Here is a 24,265-nt window from a genome sequence, read left to right as displayed (position 1 = left end):
CAGAACCATATTTAGAAAAAATAGGAGACTTTATGTAAGCATCCAAATAAATGACCTGTTCTCAAAGTCCCCTGTTAGCAGCAGTTGCAGCTGACCATCCTTACTCTGAAATAAAGGAGTTGTGTCTGTACAGTCTTTTTGAGGTTGAGGTGCTATACTTGCTGTCTTTCATTCAGGTAACAAAGCAGGACTCTGCAGTATCATACCCTTCTCAATCTGTTCGATATTGTAGCTGACCTGCTAAGATTGGACAAAATTTGCACTGGATTTAGATACTGCTATATGTCTTCTCTGTTCCCCTCTTCCTTGCCTCCCCTGCTCTAAAACCTGCAACTTCACTATTTTCTGTCTGAACTGCTATCTCATTTACCTGACTCTGAACCTGAATGCTTTAAAAGGCAGCCTTGCTGCCCAGGTCCAGTGCTTGCTGCTGCTGTGAAGCAGAGCTGAATGCCCTGAGAAGTAGCCCAGGGTACATGTGAAGCTGAAAGCTGTCTTTTGCCATGCTGGGATGCCAACACAAGTACAATGGCTGCTTGTGTGTGAGTCATGCCACCGTAAGGGAAGTGAGAGGACGAAGACCAGTTGATAGTGATCTAAGAGGGTAATAAAAGGAGGAGAAACAGAAAAGAAGGGGAAAAGAGGGAATATAAGAGAGAAAGACTAGGTTTGAAGACCAACTGCTGCATGAGCTAGTGACAAAACTAAATCAGAGCTGTGTTCTTTCCTTTTCTTTGTCCAGTAATTTGGGAAAGGGGCAGGATGGGGGATGGAAGGTGGGCAATAGAGTCACTGGCTTTAAAGTTTCTGGCAGGGTGGGCAAGATAGGCCTGGGGATGGCTCTCTGTCACTCTTGCTGCTGCAGCCCTGCTGGTAAATCCTTGACAGTACGCCCAAGGGAGTGAAACTCAGATGGAGCATCTTTTTCTCTGTGCAGTTTTGTTTTCAGCCAGTGAACAATATGACCAGCTGAGGGGAGTTGACTAGGGTTGCAGAGTGTCAGCACTGCCTGTGCTGGGGTTGTGATCCTTGTGCTCGCTCTGCTTTGCTGGTTCAGCCATGCTTGCCATTGGTGCTATGTCAGTCACTTCTGCACAGGGAGCAGAGGTGTGCATGGGGGTGGGTAGTATTCCTGGAAGCATCTCTTGGAAAAAAGCAGAGACTGGAATGCTTCATTTACCCACATAAGAGGAAAAGGATGGGCTTGAATATCAATATCTGTGTTTTGGAGTCTGTTTCTAAATTGATTAAAAACCCAAGAAAAGTGTTCACTTATTTATTGTTACGACTCTTGATCATGTTGCATATAATTCTTAACCCTCATGAGTGTATCTCTCTATAGGTATACACAAACAGGAAGAGAGAATATTGATGTTGCGGTACTTCATTAACACAAAAGTGAAGTTTTATTGTATTAGCATCTTCAGCACCTCTTGCCCCCTCCCTCCCCCTTTCCAACTGCTTCAGAACAATTGCAATTGCTTTCCATGCAGTGAAGTCATCCCATTTAGGAACAGGCATTGGGTTTATCACCAGTGTACTTTTCCGGAGGAGTTTGGTTACCATGTTCCCAAGGCATGCTCTGATTTGTGGCACTCTTTCAAAAAGTGACTAATGAATTTTGAGACTTCCATAAAGGGGATTGTTGCTGAGAAATGCTCAGCAGCATGCACTTGGGCTTGGTTAGAATGTCCCAATTTGGGCGGCTGGAACATCTAGCTACTTCTACAGACAGGGGTTTTAGCAAATTATTTCCTGTAATGCTTCTCTCCCTGAGTAGCCAGGCGGCTCAGAATTGAATGAAGTTCCATCTGGTCAGCCAGAATAGCACCAAATCCTTGGCACTATGCATCTCAACTGGATGCAGAGTCGAGGTGCTCTGGCACATTCTGTGTCTGCGTGCAGGGGGGTGAGAAGTTGGCAGAAGTCTCTGAAGTGCTCTGATCCGCCCTCTGGAGGATAGTCTCTCCTTTCTCCAGTGACTAAATAGGGAGTCCAGGGAGGCAGAGTTTCCATAGCTGGTTCCTAAAATCACCGTCCTCCTCAAGTTTGTCACCCCGCTTTATGAGAAACCTCTGGGGAAGCTGGCAGTCTGAGGGCAGAGGGAGAATGTTTTGCAGTTCCTGCTAATTGAAAGCAGGATGTGAAAGGATGTTAAATGCTGTAGTCGTGGAGGTGCATTGTCTGCAGAAGGCATTCAGCAGTTGTTCTCTGGAATTACTATTCAATATCCAGCAATATTTCTGCTTTATGCATTATTGTTTCTCCTGTCTTTTTAGGCATAATTAACACAGAACCAGTCTATGTCTGAGAAAGTGCAAGCTCTCCTACCTTTAACTGGGAAATAAACTAAGACCAAAGAAAAACCTGTAGGTTACATCTGGCAGAAACGGGAGTAGAGCTTTCCCATTGTGGGTTGAGTGCTGCTGCTGTGCAAGCTTCTAGCTGCATCAGAATGAGAGAGGTTTCTGCAACCACCTTAGGGTGTGAAGGATAGAGGGCATGTAATCCTGACCATGGAAAGCACTGTAATAAATATGTGCTGAAATCCCACCAAGCCCATAGCACTTGAGTATGTCTCTCCTTGTTATCTTTGAAGATTTGTGGGCGTTACTGTGCTCACCAGAAGAAAATAGAAATTGTAGCGTACTTTTGTGTGTGTGTATTTGAGATTGCACAGCTAGAGGGCAGAAAAATTCAAGAAGAACCACAGGTGTCCATACAGTACAGTTTAGACTGAGTTTGGTCTGAAAGCCCAGGGGGGAATTGGAACTCCTGGGCTTCTTCAGTGAAAATTAATGAGGAGTTATAAATTGAAATAAAGGGGAGGGGCACAATTAGGAAAGGGAAAGTAGTGGTAAACTCTTCTACCTGGCTCTAGTTTTGGGGGAAATTTAGTTTGTTGCAGTTGCTCCTTTGCTCCTTTCAGATGAAATTCAATTCTGCAACTCTCCAAAGACAAATAATTTATTGCATGCCTTTGTATCTTCTGCATTGGGAATTTGATTTCCCCTGAAAGTCACCTGAGTGGCTGACAGAAAAAAGATGCTTTGTTTCTTCACAGACTGATAGGGCAGGGAGCTTTTTCTGCACAAAAAGAACAAATTATTTTTACCAAGATGGGGTTCCAAGTGTATGCTTGATTGCTTCCAAACTGAAAGCTGTAGCAGTAGTGAGCCCCAGACATTCATGAGTGTTTCTACCTTGAATATTTGAAGAGCTTTTGTCCTTCCTTGCTTGTACTCAGTTGGAAGACTCAAGTTTTTTCCAATGGAATATTTGGGGGCTTTCTGATTCGAAGGGGAAAGCCACAATATGAGGTTTAATTCCCCCAAAGAGTCCGGTTTTGCTGTGAGTGAGCTGGAGAGTCTAGGGAAAGTTTATATCCTTCCCATTGCTGAGTGCAAAAAGGTGGTATCCACCAAGTGGTTCTGCTGTGTTTCTAGATCCATTCTGTTATCAGCTTTGTAGTTCTTTTGAGAAAAGGTTGGTTTTTTTTTCTTTTTTCTGAGGCTTTATTTCAGATAGTGAAAGCAGGAGAGGATACTGTTCCCTTTTTTTAGGGAAGGAAGATCTTTTTTCAAGGGTCGTCAAGATGATTAAGCCTTTTTTCCTCAGCTTCCTCATGCACTGGAAAAGTCCTCCTGAAGAAGCTGAGACAAATCACTGAATAGAATATAATCTGATGTGGCAACAGGAGATGGGGAATTTTTGTTCACATGTTTAGTTTTTGTGCCTGTAACTGTGGGTCACTGCAGTTTGCTTTGACATCAGGAGAACTTTGTTCTGTGCATTCTCAGTAACAGTTCTTAGTGTCCTGAGCCACTGGAGGGTAAGTTCTCCAAAGAGTTGTAGAATCATTTCATTTACAGAGATATCATTTACAGACAGAGTGGTGAGGTGCTGGAACAGCTGCCCAAAGAGATTGTGGATGCCCCGTCCCTGGAGGTGTTCAAGGCCAGGTTGGATGGGGCCCTGGGCAGCCTGGTCTAGTATTGAATGGGGAGGTTGGTGGCCCTGCATGAGGCAAGGGGGTTGGAGATTCATGATCCTTGAGGTCCCTTCCAACCCTGGCCATTCTGTGATTTTAGTTGGGAAACACCTGCAATATCATCAAGTCCAACCATCACCTGGCACTACCAGATCCTCCACTAAACTGTGTCACGTAGGGCTGTGTCTGCATGTCCCTTAAGTATTGTCAGGGATAGGAAACATCACCACTTCCCTGAGCAGACCCTTCATTTGCTTAACCACCCTCCATGAAGAAGCTCTTGTTAGTATCCTATCTCAACCTCCCTATAGCTCTGTCTGGTTCTATCCAAAGTAGAAGAAGAGGTGTTTGTTTTAAAACAAACAGAAAATTAACCCAAGCCCCAGTAATGATTAAAACAATGACAAAATCCACCATTGCCCCCAAATCAGAAAGCACTAGTGATGATGAAACTGTCTGTAATCTCTATACATCTGCAGGTTGAGACCTGACAGTGTTGTACTTTGGGGCCTCACTTGCCTTGTTTTTGCATACATAAATTTTGATTCTGAAAACTTAATTGCAACTAGCTTACTGCATTATGAGAATGCATGTTTCTTTTCACACTAACAACAAAGCTAGCTGTGGGCTTCTAAGGAGGAAGGAAGGATGCCTTTTATAAAGGATAGCTAGAGAAGAAAGGTGACAAAATACAAAGGAACATGTCATTGTGTGGAGAAGTTTAACAGGTGAGTTGCAGTTAAACGTTGTGGATCCAGACGTATTTCACAGAATACTTTTTTTTTGTTCCTGGCACAATTGGTAATTTTATACTTTGTTGTTTGTAGTAGAGATGGCAAAGGCTCTACACCTTAAATGGAGGAAAGGGAAGCTAACCATGGGCACAGGATGGGGAGAAGAAGAGTTCTACAACATGAACTACACCTTACACAAGAAGAGAGCTTTCTGAAGGCTTTACTCAGAAGTCTCCATTAGTTTAGAGATGTTTCACTGTCTGCTGTAAGGAGTCCTACATTTGAGAGACCATTCAGGGATGCACAGGATGGACTCTGATAGTTTTCTTCCAGAAGTGGGGTGATTTTTGATGTGGTTTCAAAATATGAGCCTGTGTGTGGTTGTACAACACTATGCTACAGTAAAAAAAGCTAGAATTACTGTGCTGTGTAGGTGATTTTTCTGTCTTTTAATGGTCCCTTACATAATCCCTTTAATGTTTGTAAGCTTATGGTACAAGACCACGAATATCTCGTTTGTGCTATTGTTTAAGTCAGCTTTGTCTGTAGTATCTGTAGACTTATGGCAGGGGCTGCAAGGGGAATTATCCTTTTATAATCTGTGCCAGGTTTAGATCCAGATCATACAGTCACTGGCTGAGAATTTTTCTCCTCTATTTTATAGAGGTGACTTTTTGGGTGACTATTTCCTAATACACCAAGGACCTGACATCGCGCTGGGATGCAGCTCTAAGATAAAGCCATTTCCGGCTCACTTCTAGCAATATCATTTATTGTATGATTTTGATTTGTTTTGGTGAACTTACTTAGCTGAAGAACTAATATCTTTCAGTCCTTTTGAGTTACAGTGTCCATTAGGCTTTTGAATCTGCCTTGAAGCAGTCAGTGTTCACTGTGGGTCATGTTTGCATTATGTGGCAAGCCACTTCTTAGCTTGTGGGTCATACTTACCTTAGGGAATGGAGTCTAACTGTGCCCTTTTGCATTCACACCAGGAATTGGAGCCTGCAGGCTCTGAAGTCTGTCTCTAGCCTTTTGGGAACTGAAAGCACTTTCTTTTAGGAATGTTTAGCCTGTCTTCTAGGGCGTTCAGAACCTTAGATGTTCTCTGAGAAATCAGGACTGTTCTGTATACTTCTAATAAACCCAAAGCATTAGAACACCTCTCCTGGCAAACATTAGCGTTTCTTCTTTGAAATGCCTACTGTGGGACTCTTAGGAAATTCCAGTTGTTCTATGAAGCTGGACCTTAATTCTGTTCCAGATAGAATTTGGGTTAATTCTCTCCAGAAGGGATAAGTAACTGTGTTGGTCATACAAAGTCATTACAAACAGCAATTATTGGAAATCGACTCAGTTCTGACTTTTCATTTTATTAGCCCTGAATAAGCTTTCACAATAGGATTAACTTTAAATATTCTTGCCTGTTGCTGTGTTCATGTGGATTTGTCTGCAGGGAAGTATAATTAAATGCCCAGTTCCACTTTGAGATGTAGAAAAGGCATTGAAACTTTATAGGAGAGTGGAGAAAGATGAAGCAAGAGGTGCTGATAGAGCTCTTGCACATACATAAAAAAAAAAAAGTGTACAGGTGATGCTATTGTTATTTTTGTACCTAGAGAGAGCCGGTTTGAAACCTTTGTGGTCAATGCTCTCTTTTTGTGTGCAGCCAGGCTAATGTGAACAGATTGTATGGGCTAATTTGGAAGGCAGGTGTTCTCATCATAAAACCACTGGTGTAATAGGCGTGATGTGTCATGTCATGCTCATGGGAAAAGGTCAAGAGCAACTGGACACAAACTGACTTTTACCTGTATTTGTGATTCTTCAAGGTCATTTTCTGACATGCAGATCATTCAGTGGAGGGAAAGTTGCTCACTGATGACTAATGATCTATTTTACCTTCTTTCTCATAGAAACAAAACTATATTTTCACAATGTCTAGCATCAGAATCTCTTGCCCCAGTTTGCTTTCCAGTTTTGAATGTTTGAAACACCTCAGTTAAAGGTCTAGGAATCACTTTTTCACAGTTGTGCTTCCTCATTACAGCGTTTTTCTTCATGCATTCAGAATCTTCTCAGTCTCTCCTTGTATTTAAAATAATGCTGTGTATTGGGTAAAGGCACCATTTTCTCTACTGGTCCTCAGAAAATAAGAATCTAGTTCTGGTGTTGACTGGCCCATTATTACCTTAATTTGAGTCATTCAAGCCGTGGTTTGCTTCACTACTCAGCCTGGGTATGGCAAGGTCAGTACCTCAAGTTAAATTATATCTCTTGAAGTGGGATTTGTGGGTGAGAAGATTTCTTGTACAGCTCTGACTGCTTGTTCAGATGGCCATCACCTGCACATAGACGTGCACAGATTTACATTTCAGATGCAAAATATGCGAAACTTTTGACTTAAGAACACATTCCTGAGTCACTTAAGTTTGTTCTTTATATAGTATTTAATTTGTTTTGGAGTTAAAGTTTTTTTCCCCATCCCCCTCTGTTGATGGTGTTCTAGAACAGCTGCATTTGAGATTTTGCTTTACTTCTTGAAGCTTCAAAAAGAAATGTAGCAATGGCAGTGTTTTTTAACATGCACAAGGGAAAAAGGAATGGGGTGTTGTTTCAAGAGATTAAAAAATGTCTTCCTTTTATTCCCTTTACTGCAGATGCCCGAGATGTAGAGCAATTGAGCAAGAATAACATTACGCACATTCTTTCAATTCATGACAGTGCCCGTCCTATGCTGGAGGTAAGAGGGATGGAAACTCCGTAATAAATTTACTTTGACACTGAGAGTCACAGCTACCTTGGGATTTATGTCGTGTTCTGTATGACAGGTGTTTTGCAATGGAATTTGGAAATGTTTGACAGCTGTAGTCTTGGGATTCAGTCACAAATTTTGCTGTTGCTGCTGTTACAACAACAAGTAATCTAGCTGACAAAGAAAGAGACAATTATAGTGTCAGTCAGTATAACACAACAATGGGATTGTTATCAATCTAGTAGTAAAGGCAGATTTTCTTGTGTGTGGAGTTCATGCATCACATCAACATTCCTTCTCCCTTTTTCGCACTGCCAACTCGCCTCTGTACTGGGCCACTTTCTTGAATCTTTAAATTGAATTGTTGTCTGACTAGTTTGCAGTCCTCCTTAAGTCTTGGGGCCTCGGAGAAACAAGAGCTCTCTTGTGTAATGTATCTAAGACAACGGAGTGTCTGTAGGTCTCCAACTCTTTAACACAAAATATTATTCCTTGTTTTATGAAAGGGGAACTTATCTCAAGAGTTGAAATGACTTGACTTGCTGTGTTGTCTTAAAGCAGTGAAAGAGTTGGAACCGATCCGTTACTCTGTTTGACTGTGCTTTCTTCTTTATGCCATGTTGCCTTAAAGGGAGAGAAGTGTGTTGAGGCTTTGCTACACCCTAGAATCCTGCTGTTGATTTATATTGAACTATTTGTCCTCTTAAATTTACTAGCTCATTCCGTGCATTTCATTTTTGGTGAAATATGGCAAAGTGGAAGGTAAGACAGTTGGTGGTTTCACCTCTGGGATCTCTCCTTTTCACTCTTGTCACATGAAGTCTCTATGGATTCAGTCCTAAAACTGAAAACTACAAACTTACTACAAAACTTCCACTTCTCCCAGGCAAATCAGTACTCAAGCTGAACAAAAGATATCCCTAATATGTTGTGATTAAAACAAAAACGAAGTTCATGGGGAATTCAAGGTTTTCTTTTAGCTCAGAAGTGGATTTAAGCAGAGTTTAAGTAAGCTGTTAACTTTGAAGTGTCCATCTGACTTACGTTGAGCCTGATGCAGGTTAGTTCTGAATCACAGAACTTCAAACTGCTCTTCGTTGAGGAGAGATGAAATTGCTTCCTCTGGGGTGCTGCTCTCTAAAATGAGTAGAGGTTATATTTGTTTTATTATCATTATTAGAAAGGTAGGAATGCTAATTATGGCACATTCCAGCTGCAACCTCAGGTCAATGTTTCTTGTGGTGGTGGTGGTAGTTCTGACAGCCCACACGCCTTCCTGACATGGCGTTGCATCTGTTTGTGGGTCTGTGTGGTGAACAGATCTGGGAGCTTGTGTGAACCAAATATAATCAAGTCACCATTTCTTCCTCTAGCTACTTCCACAAAAGACACTGAGTATTAAATTTACCCAGCTCAGTTCCCAATCTGGTTCATGATGCAGTCTTAAAACTTACAGTGGTTGAGGAGCAGTGGCTGGTCAGTGGCTGGTTCTTTGTTCACCCTTGCCTCTAAAATAAATGTTTCTCTAACTGTGCCTTCTGTTTTTGCAATGTGCAATGTATTCTTCTCCTTGCAGGTGCTGTGGAAAGCAACAGTTAAACTTCTGTAAATAGTGCAAGGATTTCAAGGTCCATTTGTTTGGGAGCTGAACTGATTATTATTGCTTTACCATTCATAGTCTTACTGTGAACGTACTTTATCTGCATCTGAACGTATCTCTTTTGGAACAAAGACCTAGAAAACATTGTGTTACTTCCTTTATTATTTGCATCTTCCCATGTCTGTAAGTAGGTTTGTTTATAGCTGATGTATCCATGTAGTGCTTGAGGCTTGTTCTCAAGTCCACTGAAGTCAAACAGGAATGTTTTTCTGATGCATTTCCCTTCCTTTTATGCTAGACATCACTGTTTGCAAGTGAGAGCCTATGTTGGTATTCAGAAATCCATTTAATTTTATTTGGACCTTTGAACATGGAATAGCTGTGAATTGAGAAGCTTTTTTTCCTGAGGCTCCCTGTTTTGTGTGTGTGCGCATTGATCGTTTCTAAAATGCTGCATTGTCATGAGCAGCAGTAGGTGCATTTGTCTCTTGCTAACAAAATTTCAAGGATTTCCTAATTATCCTATAGGGAATGTTACAAATATTCCATAAAGCAAAGTTTTCTCTGCAAACCACGAAAGGGTAAGTGTTTTTAGGAACAGAAAACTCACTGTTGTTGTCAAAGAGGATTTGGTCCTTTTTAGCTGTCTATAGAACAAACAAATATGGGTGCATACTCTCAGAGAGGTGCCAGATTACTCACATCTTGCTTGTCATGTTTTGAAATTATGGTAGTGTCTGTTATGATGCAAAAGTTCTTCTGATAAAGCACCTGAAGCTGCAAACCTTGGGTAGGGGATGAAAATGAGCAATCTGGTTTCAATGTCCGCACTGGATTGGAAGAATACTCAAGAGAAAAAAGCAAATGTCCAGTATATGTGGAGAGCACTAACTTGTTAGATTATAAAATTACTTAGCTTAGGATATTGCCACTCTCTTGACAGACTGTTCTTACCTAATTGTGTTTGAAGTATTCGCAGTAGTTTATAAAATGTGTGCTTCTTTCTGTGTTTTATATGTACTGCAGTATTTGGAAGTATTTTCTAGTAGCTTACCAGCTTGCTAGAAAATGACTGAAGAGTTTCAGAAAAAACATTTGTTATATTGGTTTAGGTTTCATAGTGTTTTTCTGTTGAAGAGATGATTAAAAGGAAGCTTTTCTCACTGAGATTTGGTTTCAGAAGTTATTTTGATGATTATTTACCAATCCTCATGGACTTCTAAGTTGTGTGCGGCTCATAATTGAAGTTCAGCCTTGGAAAGCTGCAGTGTGCTTTCAAGTTGGAATAATGAGAAAAAGTAGGTTGGTAAATCAGCTGGAATATAACATTTTGCATACATTGAGATATGGTCAGCCTACATTAAGTACAAGACATAAAATTGTTTTGTAAGGCTTTCAGGTGTTTTAGACTGAAAGGAATCTGCCAAAATCTGGACTAAGCTATCTTGCAATATTGCCCCTTGGTTCTTGTTAATTAAATTGTTTCAAGAAAATATAAAACCAAGCCTAAAATTAATTCATATTTAAAAAGCATCCTGAGGCTGCTGTTCCGATGAAGCACAACGTTGCTAAGTGGGATCTTAACCTGTTAAGTAAACATTTTATATTTTAAAGATGCATGTTTATAACTCCATCAGAAAAACTGTAGGTAACTGGTGGCACGTCCCAGTGAAAGGGCTGTGTGCCACACACAGCAAGGTTGTTACTTCAGCTGCGCAGAAGGAGCCCTCTGAATTAGAATGATGTCCAACAGTGCTGCGTGTTCCCACACAGACATAGAAGCAGGTTGGCTCCTCCAGAGCACTCTGGGCAGCTGCTGTTGGAACACTCACAGAGGTTTTATATCCACACAAAAGCCATACGCAGAGAAGAACAATTAGGTTTCTTGCCACCTGCTTTCTCATCTCTTTCCGAGCTAGTTCAGATTTGAAAACCTCTGGTCAGAATGCGAGAGAGAGTGAAAGGCAGATGGGAAATCAGATACCTGTGTGCTTTAAGTGGTTGTGTAGCTTGCAATGACCTGTTGTATCTCTTAGTTGAACTCCTTTTTTGTTTTAAGGCCAAGACAAATAGCTGTTGGGCTTCAGAGACCAAAATGCTTAAAGATCTGACTGCTGTGATATCTAGGCATCCTAACCAAGCAGTCAGTCAGAATATAAAGAGAAAATGGACACTTAATTCCTCCTAGGCACTTCTTCCCTTTCTCTACAGAGAAGCTGTTGCTTCAGAGACATCTAACAGCCAATTAGAGCCCTTGCTTTTGGCAAGCAGTGTTCTTTTGGGATGCTCTGGGAAATGGCCCCCAGGAGACATTCCTATTGAGCTCAAATGCTACTTTACTTACTAGAGCTTTTCAGTATGTTAGAGGATACAAAACCTAACACGTTAGAGCCTACTTTGCTACTACTGTTGAGAAAGGCATGCAGCAAAGTCATGTTGGTGATGTTTACCTTTACTCCTTTAAATCTGGGACCTAACCAATTCTGTACCAGTTGATCTAAGCAAAGGAGGTGAAGGCAAGTCTTGTTAATCTTTCTTACAGTAATCTGGTTGCAGGTTGTTTCACTGTGGAATTTCCAGGCGTTTGACCCTGTTTGGAGGGATGGCACTTGGAGGTGGATGCTGGCCCAAACTAAGTAGGATGCTGGTGTAGTCTGTGCAGCTGTTTCAACAGAGCTGTGTCCCACTGTGGGAAGTGTGTACTGTTGTGGGTAGTCATCTGTCAGCAGCTGAATTTGCAGCATCCTTAACAGTTGCTCTTGCCCTTTCCCTGTCCTTCCCACTGCACATACACACATTTAAGTAACGGTGAAAACAAAAATGTTTCCCCTCTGCATCGTGCAGTAGTTGTGTGTAATGTGGGAAGGCCTACGGCATGACTCCTAGAAGCAGAAGGGGTGCTAGGAATTATTCAATTTTTGTGGCTGTTCAAGCTCAGTCCCAGAGACTGATAACCACAGAAGAAGGCAGGAAATTACCTGATTACAGTCCTCAGGTCCCCATGCAGAGAAACCATATTGGTATAAGAAATGAAGGTACATGTGTTCAGGTTAGAAGTAAGCAAGGTTTTTAACAAGGAGGATAAGTAATTGCTGAAAAATACTGCCAAGGCAGTGGTGAATTTTCTTGTGCTCCACTTATGTGTGAAGTCAATTCATGTCAAGTGTAAAGGTCTTTGAACTTTGTACTTCCGTGTTGAGCGCTTCTCAGTCCTTGGTCTGTCCGAGATGCTTTGAGGTGCCAGCTGTGGAGACTGCTGAGTGGAGACTGCAGGCACCTGCCCATCAATCCAGAAATGGACTGAAACTACCAGCTTCTTTCACATGGTACACCACACATTTGTCAGTTATTAATAATTTTGTTTTTTTTCTCTTAACTAACATCAGAAGTTTGACTTAGTAAATGCTTAACATGTATTACTGGTTGCCTGTGTTTGTAGAGTTTAATTTGAGAGATTAATTTGTTTACAGCGTTCTCATTGTCAGATGACCTGTGCTGCACTGCAGGCAGCTAAATGCTGCACTCATCTTGGAGACATCGCAGTAATAACGTAGATCTTAACAAGAGTTTACCTGGACATCCCTGTACTGTCCTCAGTCACAAAAGCTTTCCATGTTTACAGCAGCTCTGTTTGCAACATATTGCATTAGTAGTAGGCTTTTGCATGTGTGCTGCTTCTATATGCCCGTGAGTTTTTTGTTCTGTCTTTTTGGTTGCTAGAGAACTTGTTTTGCTTTTATTTTTATTTTTAGTGTCCTTTTTTGGATGGAGTGTATCAGTATATGAGTGTAGTCATTTGACTGAAGTGTAAGTAAAATCCTGACAGAATATGCCTGATTTTCTGGAAGTTCGGAATGTTATTTTTCTTTGCTCAGTACCAAAAGTTCTCGTAAGCTTTAGACATCCCTAATTCATGTAAACAACCAACCCGTATCCTGGTGATAATCAGGTACTCAGATGCTGTTGTTTCAAGTCTTGTGGCTTGCTAGATTTATTCTCTAAATGAGTGATCTTAAGGCACTTCATTTTTGAATGCTGCAATGTCTTCTTTCTCAATTTCTTGCTAAGAAAATATTTTAATACCCATGAGACATCTACTCTTTTTTCCTCTCACTCAATATACTATCTTGTAGATTGTTTTAATCCTCGCTCTGCAGTTAACCAAAGCACCATCAGGTTAGAGTCATTTAATTTTCTTTCCTTGAGCATTCTGATGTCACTAACAGTATCATCTTTACCTAGTATGTGCTGTCTCCATAGCTGCAGCTTTTCTGCTTGTTTTCCTGATCTGATGACTGTGAAAGGTTGCAGGGGGAGTTAGGCAAGAGCAAATTGCTAAGCATCTTGCTTGTTCTGCTTGCTCATGCAGCCAGCACAACAGAACTGTATATTTGAGAATAAACGGAATGGTCCAGTAGAAATGGGATTGAAAATATTCTATCCTTGAGAAACTTAGTCAAAAGAGAGAAGCACAGTTAAAACTCTGTGCTGTTATTTAAGAACAATCTTTCTTGCTCCTTGAGTAAAGAGTAAAAAGATAAAATCATAGAATCATAGAAGTATCTTCTGAGATCATTAAGTCAAACCGTCAGCCAGTCACCACTGTGCCCACTGGACCATGTCCCTAAGTGCCACATCTGCACGTTTCTTGAATAGTCATAGCCTGCAGGCCTAGTATAGATAATGCATTTATATCAGACTGCATCAAGATCTGGATCTCATTTCATTTTTCAAAGCCTGGTTGGATGTTGTAAATCTTAATGCATTTCCAGTTGGATGTGACAGTCGTGCAAATGTGTGAAGATCATCTTTAAAAAACCCACATAAATATAATTAAGAAAAACAAAGTAAATTGTTCTGCCACAATTCAAATAATCTGCCTCAATATAGAAGTTTTTTTGTTGGATTTTTTTTTTAATGTATGTGTATGCGTTGGGGACTTTGTGCTGAAACAAGGGGAATAAAGATCCTGTCATGCCTCTTGACAGCTCTGGAAGAGCTGAAAGCCACTTCAGTTCTTTCTTCTCTGTCTCTGTAATGCGAAGGAGTATCCCCACACAGCATTTGTCTGGGCTCAGAAGCATGCCAGTTCACAAAGTGGAATAACTGAAAAAGGGAAAAATAGGAAAACTAAGCAGCTGGCATCTGCTAATTCTGGACAGATGTGGTTTAATGAGGAATACTAGTTTATTAAAACTGCATTATAGTGTTGGATAACATACAGAAGCCTTGAATTGGAAGAACCTTTTCATATATGAAAATTGCATGTCAGTGGCATGATGAAAGAAATCCCACTTCATATGACTGGCAGCACGTTGTGTGCACAGACTCTGCTGTCCAGTGACTTAGGGGAACTATTAAAGGGTGAAACGGAAAAGAAGTCTTCAGAATCAGAGTTGCTAATATATCGCAAGGTCGTTGCTGTTTTATAAAGATTAGCTCAGCAAATTATTTAGTCAAGCCAAGCTATTGCTTCTGTCTACAGCAATAAGCTCTCATATGACCAGCGTTGCCACCAGTGGAAGCGATCAATTTTCAGCCTTTATGAACATCAAGGGGAAGTATAGAAACTGCCTCTTCTAATAAAAATACTTAACTTTCTTTTATGGTATTTCAGTGCTTTTGGGGTAAGGTTTTCCCCTTCTGTGTCAAAAGACCATGCTGAGCAAAATAGGTACCATCTTTCTCTCAGGTGTAGTGGCACCAGAAGATTTTCTCCTGTTTAAAGTAATGCCTTTTCTGGCATTGGCTCTGTTTGTGAAGTTAGTAGCTCTGACTAATTTTTCAGAAATGACTTTGATGTCCCACTAAGAAGCCTCTAAGTAACTTCTACAGAGCAACGTTTAAAGTTTGTTAGGCTGGGATCATCAGGATTTACCCTTGGTAGAGGCTGCTGTAATGGCGATGCAGTCAAATCAGTTCGTTGTTTGAATTGCTCTATAGCCACTGGGGAAGCATGTTCCTTAGTGGCAACTGGTAGGGAAGAAAGGATGAAGAATGTTTGAAGCTTGCAGTTGTTTGTACAAGGGCTTTTTTTGCCCAGCAGATGCCAAGGCTGATTGGGTACTGAGTTGACTGCAGCAGACCAAATGCTCTGACTTAGGCTGTGCCAAAGAGGTTGTGTTGGGGGACGTAATCCAGATATGTAAATGTGAATGTGCTCCTGAGGTGTAGTAATTGTGTTCCAGAGTTCCCTGAGACAAAGACAGAGGTGGGACATATTGCTTTAATGTAGTACTTGGAGCTCCCTTCGGGATCAGGGACGAGCGTGATGGATGCGTGTGCGGCGCTGAGCAAGCCATGCCTTAACAAGGTCCTTGCTCTCAGCTGAAGTAGGCAGTCCTGAAGGAGGTGAGAAGTGTAAAGTCATTGGTGTTTTCTCCTCCTAATTCTTTCAAGATAAGCCAGATCCAAGATAGAATTAGAAATGATATACAAAGCTCTTTGTAAGCCAAGTCAAAGCCATAACTTTTCAGTGTTTCAGCATTATGTTAGCAAGGTGGATTGAGCTGAGATTAGGTTTGACTGGACTTAATGATAGGGACTTTTCAAAAAGTGTTACTAAGAAAACAAACTTTGCAAAAACAAACAAAAAAAGAAACACCCCAAAAAGCAACACCTCCTCTCAAAAAAAAAGAAAAGAAAAGAAAAGAGAAAACAGCAACAAACCATGACTTACTTATAGTAAAAGAGTTTTTTACAAGACAGCCCATACTAAGTGTGTAAATTCTATTGCAGGAGCTTTCTGTGGTTCATATTGTTCATCTAATTTCTATGTCATTTATAGGTTTTCAAAATCAAACCTGAGTGTGTTGTTCACTAAAGTCAATTAGCAATCGTGGGTGGTTTTTTTTGGTTTTTTGGTTTTTTGGTTTTTTTTCTTTCTTTTTTTTTTTTTTTTTTGCTGAAGCACAAATGTATTTTCTCTGAGTCATTAATAAAATCGGCACCAATGGTGATTGCTACAGAAAGCAACTGAAAGGACAAGCAAACGGTTGAATGGTTTTCAGTTCAGCATGTTCAGTTTGGTGTATTACTGAACAAAACTCTTCATCAGCTCTTGTTGGTTTGGCTTGAGGAAGCTTTGTGCTGGCTGTTTCCCACTTTAGCTTTTTTGCTGAAATGCCCCTAAACAAAAATAAGTCCTGTCCTCATCTGTTGATGTGACGACTCAAATTAACACATGGTTTTTGACTAACCTGAAAGAACTTGCCAGGTGCTAGAGGTTTCCTATTTGCATCTGGCTTTACAAATTTAAGTTTAGGGTTTTAGGTTTAAAAAAAAATTCTTGGAAGTCGTTGATGGCATCTTTACATAAATTTAAATATAGAGTGATCTATTGCCAAAAATACAGTCTTGCCTTTTTTAACCCTTTTTTTTTTTTTTTTTTTAATAAAACCTCTTCCCCAACCCTCCTGGGGGAGCAGAAATTTTGTAATTGATGTTATTTTTTTCTTCTTTCACCCCTGTCTTTTAACATCCTAAATTGTAGATTCAGATTTCCAGTGCTAATCACAAGGTGAAAAATAAAAAGGTTGTGCATGCAATAACAGAAGGGGCAGCGTCCTGAAGAGCATCTGCTAAACGTACCGAGTTTTGTATAAAAATCCCTGGAGTGTTTTATTTCTCAGATAGCTTAGTATGATTTCGTTGAACTGTGCCTCATTCTACATCACCTCGTAGTGTGTTTTCTCATATAGAAAAGAAAACGTCCATGGAGGTGCTGCACTTCTCTCACAGTACTGCTTTTTGCAGCTTCTCCTGTTTGGATGTGAAGTTTTTCTTGGTATTGAGGCTAAATTCGTGTGTTCTTTAGAGATCTTACTTTCAGTCACTGACCAATTATCAGACACGTAGTACTTGTGGATGTGTCATTTTGCTACTGCAAAATTCTACACGTTCTTCTACGAAAACCTGAATGCCAGTTTGTACAACGTTAAAATGAAGCAGGAGTACTTTTTAAGCTAAAAAGTAGGTAAACAGGTTACAAATTGAGTACTCATTAAGCAATTGGGCTGTTTTCTTTCCTGAGCAGTCTGTGGAGTGCTGGATTTAATAATAAAGATGTAATGGTCTTTTTTTTTTTTTTTTTTTTTGCAGCTAAAGAATTAGAAAGTTCTTATTTTAGTCTTACTGACTTCTGAGTGTGCAGTTCCTACTCAATTTCTAGTCTTAGTTGACTGACCTTGAAAATAAACACAAATTTGGAAATGCCTGCAGTTCCAGTAGTATCTTCAGTGCAAAATCTGTGTGCATGCTCACATATACATGTGTGCCTAAACCTTTTTACTCTTAATACCTCAGTGCTCATTGTCACAGAGCTGCTTTGGTTCTAGAATCACTGAAATTGTGCCAGTGTTGTTGTTGCTCAAATACCAGTGAATTTTAGAAATTTTACTTAACTCTCGCTTGTTTCAGCTTTGACAATCTGGAAATCAGAATACTTGCTCTAGTTTTGTTAGCTCTCACTGTATCGGTTTAACTGTAGCCTTTAGTTTCAGGGCCTAAGAGACAGAAATCTAGTTTTGGTGGTTACTGTGTCTGCTGGAACAGAAAACAGAAAAGTAAATAATGTTTTATTAATTTCTTTTTTTGTAATCTTAGCACTTTAAAAGAGATGTTTTTAATGGTTTAGGGCATCAGTTAGGATCATCACATGAATAATAGTGAAAAGATTTAGAAAAATGTGTGTGTTGGAAGGTTTGTTGTCAGATGTGATTGCTCACTTTCTTTTCTCCATTGGTGATTTAAAAACAACAACTGTAGAGCAGTAGTGAATGAAGAGATGGGCAGAAGAAAGGTGTGTTCAGCGACTCATTGATCTGGAAGCTTAGATGTGAACTGACGAGTATTCACTGGAGAGCATGGTTTTCTTTTGTGTTGGCATACGGATGGAATATTTTGTTGTCTAAAAACATTCATGTCTTCAGTTTAGTGAAAAAATTGGGTTGATTTTCTGATAATCTGAGAAACTTCAGAGATAAGACACAGTTGACAGAAATGTTTGAATAATACGTATTAGCACCAGTACTCAATGAAGTCATTCAATTCACAACTTAAAATAATATTACTGTTCTCCAGTTCTTGCAACAGCAAGCTTTTTTCTGTGGTTTGAAAAATGCCATAATTTTGCAGCAAGTAGTTGTGTTGTGACACCTGGATTATTGTGTGCAGTTGGTGTGATACAGTACCTGTTCCGAGGTGTTCTGCCCATCCTTCACCAAACAGTTTTTAGGGAACTGTCACTACTAAAGAGCAAGGTGATTCATTTAAAATTAATAAATAAAATCAGGACTTGAATACAGCGTGACATTTAACTTGTGTTGTGTCTTAATTAATGTGGGATTTGGGACCAGCTCTGGATACTGCATATACAACCAGATTAAAGCTTCTTGAATGAAATTGCTGACAAGATGATGGTCTGGAGGTTGTTGAAAGTTTCACTTGGAGCTGGTCTGCTTGACTGTTAGCTATCTTTTGATTTTAGTTTGCTCTGTTTTAGTTGCTGTGTTTCACTAATTGTTGCCTGCCTACATCTTACACTTCGTGGTTTCAGAATGGCGAGTGAACTCTGCTAGGTAACAAGCAGTGTCTGTATCTTTCTTGTGTGCTAATACCCTTTCTAAAATTTGTTCCTATTTACTTGTTCCCTTGACATAAGCTGTTCTGCTTTGAGGGGTCCCTTTCAGACAGTTTGTAGATGTTATCTATCTGCAAGATATGTGCACAGGAAGGACAGCAATGTCTTGGGGCACAAAAACCTAGGATCATGATAGTAGTTGTGTAGATTGTTGGTTTTTTTTTTTTTTTTTTTAAACAACAGCAACAAGCAGTTCAGTAATTAAGCATTCTTTCTACTGCCAATGTGTTTTTTATAATGTGTATCCAGAATGTAAAGCAAAGCTAATCCCTGAAGTCAAACTACAGCTGTCTACACGAAAGCCCTTGGGGCTCATCTGTCAATACCTGCCCCCATGCAGTCTTTTATAGTTGCAGAATTTCAGGTATACCATTAGGATGAATGATATTTTATTCTATTATTGTTTAAACAGTGAGAACCAAAACTTGATGGTAGGGTAGGACCCAACTGCTTGGGTCAAAGTCAGAGTTTAATGCTTTTTTTTTCCCCCTTTGGTGAGAGTTGGGTTAAGTAACTGCACAGTAGTTCTGAAATGCCACCTCTATTTCTGAGTTGAGTGTGATCATTTGCTCACAGAGAGGAGTCCATCACCACAGCCTTCCAAAAGCCACCGTATATGTGAAGTATATTGGTCAAAATACCAAATTCTGGTAACTTTAAACATCTCCTCTTTGAGAAGCTATGTTATTCAGGCTTGCTGGCTGATGCTGAGCATTGGTGAGCACAGTGATGAAAGGCGTGCCGGTGCTACTTCACTGGAAGCTGTGCTGAAGACCTCCAAGAAGAGGCTCTGGATGAGCCATTCAGTACCATATGTGGTCTGTCATAGGCTAGTTTCATGCCTGCTTGTGGTAGTGGGAACTAGCCAGCCATGACAAAAAAAAAAAAAAAAAAGAACATTGTGGCTCTTCAACTTGTGCTGGTACTACTTCTGTTATTAAAGTGAACATGATCTGAAAGCCCCTCTGCACTCAATGTGTGAACAGTGCTCAGCATGTGCCATAGCTTCTAAATCAGCCTGTGCTATCTACGGGAGCAAACCTGTACCAGAGGTGTGTGATGTGTGCCAGTGTTAACCTATCTCCTACCTTTAGTTTCCTCCTGTTTTTTGCTCTGGGTGGTAAAGAATTAAAGGCATGAAGTTGCACAGAGATGTGTTGGAAAGAACAACATGTAAACTTACTTTCAGGTCACAGGCCCCGATTTACTGCAATGACTCACTTAAGAATGTCCGAGATGAACCTCTCAGATGTATCATTCAAGATGATTGTCCGAATTTCCTGTCAAAATAGAATTATTAGCCTTACTCAGCAGCCTATTGATGGATATATTACTACTGCTACTACATGTTTCTGAGTGAATGTGTCTATGCAAACTGTTGTGCATTGCCTCACGATTGTGAAGCCATCCTGGTGTCCCACAGCAGGCATCCCTCATCCTGATGTGGAGCAGTATAAACTGTCACTTGTTGATGCAGTTCCCTTTGGCAGTGAGCTACTTTGGGTTGTGAACTGCCTTCCTTTCCAGTCTCTCTCCCCTCAACTGTCTTCTGCCATGCAGCTATCCCACAAAGTGCCACACACTGTCACTGCATTGGCACTGTCATTACGGTTCCTTCTCCCTCATCCAGCAGTGCCACATCTCTGTGCTCAGCACCTGTCAGCAAATTCTTCCCTGCTCTGACTCTCTTTCCCAAACCAGAAAGCCTGGACAGAAATGGCCTCACTCTGGCTTGTGGCATGCACCTGGTGGACAGTGAAGGCAGGGATATCTGGTAAAGTATGGAAAGGAAAGGTCAGGCTCTCAAAACATTGTGGCTGTGAAGCTAGCTGAAGAAGTTCTGGTACCTGAGAAAATAGCTGGTGCTTTATGGAAGTGATGGTGAAGAGGTGGAGGTGAGGAATCACCACATCATCTCAGACGTGATGGTGGAGTTCATGCATCTTGTACAGGATTAGCAGAATGATATGTCATGGTGCCAGAGGTCAGGACCACTTAAAAAAGTGATTGTTCTTTTATATGAGATGGCAGGAGAAGCTTTATCAGAGGAGGATTCAGAGTCAGCTGAGTAAAGGTGGCATTAGAGAAGATGCTGCCTCAGGTACCCATCGCATTTGAGCAACAAGCTTTTCACACACTGCCCTCCATGTAGGAAATGAAGTGCCTGATAGATGTATTATGTTCTACCTTGTTGGCAAGTGTTACTAGAAGGATCTCTTGTAAATAAATATTTGATTTTTTTTTTCTGTTTTTTTAAATGATTGAGAGTACAAGATTATTAAAGGGTTTTGCACTGTTACAGAAGGATAAACAAAGGTGCATTTTCTGGTGGACTCTTGTTGTGAGTCCTTGTCTTTACAAGTACGTCTGAATAATTTTCACAACCCTACTTATCTCGGATACTGAAAGACTTGCAGTGAATAGGCTGAAATCTGTGTTCTTGGAAGTTTTGAAAGTGTATCTAGCTGATTTCTTAATTGGAAGTGTTCTTTTTCTTAACGGTCATAGGGGCAAAATGAGCTTTGAAAATAGAATGAGTTAAAATGAACTCATGAGTTAAATGAGTTAAAATGAGTTAAAATGCAAAGCAGTAGTGTATGATTATAGCATTGTTTTAAGTATACCCTGTAACACTTAGAATGCATCAGAAGTGCTTGCCTAACTTTCCTAGTTGATCTTGTAACTTACTAACATACCTGACTAAGAGAGGCTAATTTTGTGGAAGAAAAGTATACATTTTATGAGTGTCCTTCTTGAAATTTCCAAAATAATACAAAATAAATAAAAATGCCCCACAAACATTTTCTTCTTTAAAATGCATTACATTTTGCTTTGTTTGTCAGGTAGGAAAAGAAAAACAATTGTGTGGAATCAAAAGAAATTTCCTATCAGAATTTTAGATTGTAGGCTTTGTTGAGGGAGAGGGAAGGGTGGCCACTTAGTTTTACTAGAAATATAAGAAAAATGACATTTTTTGAAGAAAAAAAAGTGTATGCCTTTTTAGTAAAAATGCTTCTATTTGAAATGTCTTGCTAATGGACCTTGGAATAAGCCTGGCTAAGTTACGTGCTGGTGTCTTGGCAACAAGGCAGTTTTAAAACCTGGGTGCATAGAGATGGTCGCTGCTTGTCTAAGCATTGATAAACCTTTTTCGAAAGTCAGCAAGACTGTACCAGCCTACATCATGACTTCAGTAGTGGTAAATGAGTGTATTTAACTTGGATGGTTTTGTCTCATTTCTTCTTGCTTCTTTACACAGGGAGTGAAGTATCTCTGCATTCCTGCTGCTGACTCACCCTCACAGAACTTGTAAGTTTTCTTTAAAAATAAAACACAAAGCCCCAGAAATCCTTCTGTGCTGTGCTGCCTGTTTTACAGTGATTTAGGAGATCTAATTCTGCTCTCTCACAAATATTACACTAATGTGTTTTTAAACTGCTAAGAAAATACAGTAATGTTTTCTTGCAGCCACTTTGATTCTGACCCTGCTTTTTGTGTGTAAGGGTTGATAGGAGAGTCAGTATATAAATAAGTATATAAACACTCTTTATTAATTTTGGTGTTTCTCAGTGAGTCTGTTCCTAATACATTCCCAGTTTATTCCAGCCATTGTTTTTGTAAACCTTTTTTCCTTGCCTCTTCTTTCTTACTGAAGCAGTATGTCTAGCCGTTGAAGAAAGGGAACCTATTTGAAAGAGCTGTGAAGTTTGGTGCTTCAGGGGTTTAATTGAATTCCTCACACAGTGCCTTAGAGATGAAGTATCAATATGCAAACTGCTCCTGTGTCTGTGTGCTCTGGATGACTCGCACTACTTCTGAAGGCCCCACTGCTCTTATTAGCAGACCAGCATGGCAGGGAATTTGTCTGCACTGGGGTGATTCTTGCCTTGGAGATGTGTGTACAGAAACTATTGTGTGCCAGCCTCAGTTTTTCTTACCACTGCTCACATTCATGCAGTGCTGGTTAACTTGACCTTGGTTTTAATGTTTTGAACCATTAAACTGAAGATGCCTAGCAAATCTCGATTCCAAAGAGAAATCAAAACAAATTTTCTAAGAGAACTTGGATGGTGACCAACTTTTTCCTCTAGAGCTCAGTGTTTATGTTGGGGAGACATGAGGGGGGTTTCAGCCACATCCTGCCAGAAAGTTTGGTAGAGAAATAAGTACTTGAAAGAGGCCTGGTACGTACGGAAGGAAACGCAGCACTGCTTTTCTCTCATGTCACAGCAGTATTCCGGCTGATGCTTTCGGTGAATATTTTTAGAGTGTATGTTTCTCATACCCTAGAAAGATTCCAGTGTGACATTTGGTATCTATTGGTTTGCCTTCTCATTCTGATGTGTTTCTGTCGAAATTGTAAATAAATAAAATTCCTGTTCCAGAACTCTAATTTTCAACACAGGTCTGTAACGAGCAGTCAGATAGTTAACTGCCTTTGTCGAGCACAACCAGCCACGTTTGTGGCCTTGATATTTCAACATAAATTTTAAAATTCAATCCTTTTGTTTAGGAGAAAATATGAGATTAGAGAAAAATATTCACATCTCATATTGTTTGTTGGTATTCTGAGATTTGTCGCATTTCAGAAAATATTTTCCAGGTCTGTTTCATTTGTAGAGATCAAGATCATTTCAGGAATGGAAGTAAAAGGACCAGCATTTCTGATGATGTTGATCATTGTCCTGCTTAGTCCTTCCCTCACTGTTGAGTATCAAGGGTTTGCGTTGAAAAACCACCCCCAGCACTTCAACTGTCTGGCATGGTACCAAAGCTGTTAAAGCTTCAGTAAGAAGATACAATATTTGCATGAGTATTGTTTCTGTTGTGCTGAAGGCGTCTGCAATTCTTGCTTTGGTGTCAGGTGGTTGCAGGCAAACGTCATTACTTCTAATACTGAGACATTTTATCACTTAAAATAAAACTTGATGAGTAACTGATTTTTCTTTTTTCGCTTTATAGAGTGCAGAAATTGAAGTAAAGTCAAATCATGATGCCCACAAGCAGTATTTTTGCTTGCTGTGCACAGGGAGTCCTCTGAAAGCAAGAGGAAATGGTTTTTCTTCAGACTTAGAGGCTATGACAATCCTATCTAGGAGAGAGTAGCTGCACTATGTGCACCCTCTGTTTAGAGAATGCAGCTGAGGAACAGGAAAGGGAGTATGTCTCTCTGCAACATCCTTACATATTTACTTAGTTCTCTGGAAAGGCACTATGGAGGTCTCAGGAAAAAAACACAGCACCATTTTGTGTTGCAGGTGCTTGTGTTTTCTTAACAATTAGAGTAGTGCAACTGCCTGGATGCGTGCTTCTGTCTAACCTGTCTGGCCCAATGACAGGTTTGTTAGAAGTTTATGAAACTTGGTTGCTATTTTCCAGTTGCTGGCAGATGGAAAGTGTCCAACTGAAGGCCGTTACTCATTACTCATGAGCGTGTCCAGAGAAGGGCAACGAAACTGATGAGGGGTCTGGAGCACAAGTGTTATGAGGAGCGGCTGAGGGAGCTGGGATTGTTCAGTCTGGAGAAGAGGAGGCTCAGGGGAGA

At 40.3% G+C, this 24,265-nt stretch overlaps 1 protein-coding gene across 1 annotated transcript in view; it reads left to right on the top strand.

Moving 5' to 3' along the window:
* Positions 1-24,265, top strand: part of DUSP22 (dual specificity phosphatase 22) — a 41,954-nt gene that overhangs the window by 5,826 nt on the left and 11,863 nt on the right. The window contains exons 3-4 of the mRNA XM_052697597.1: positions 7,386-7,468; positions 21,980-22,029. Of these exons, the coding sequence (XP_052553557.1) occupies positions 7,386-7,468; positions 21,980-22,029 (133 nt within the window). The remainder of the gene's footprint in view (positions 1-7,385; positions 7,469-21,979; positions 22,030-24,265) is intronic.

This window comes from Tympanuchus pallidicinctus, unplaced genomic scaffold, assembly GCF_026119805.1.
Source record: "Tympanuchus pallidicinctus isolate F22 unplaced genomic scaffold, pur_lepc_1.0 scaffold31, whole genome shotgun sequence".
Lineage (NCBI taxonomy): Eukaryota > Metazoa > Chordata > Aves > Galliformes > Phasianidae > Tympanuchus > Tympanuchus pallidicinctus.
Note: the sequence above shows the minus strand (reverse complement) of the source record. Positions and strands in the feature narration are given on the sequence as shown.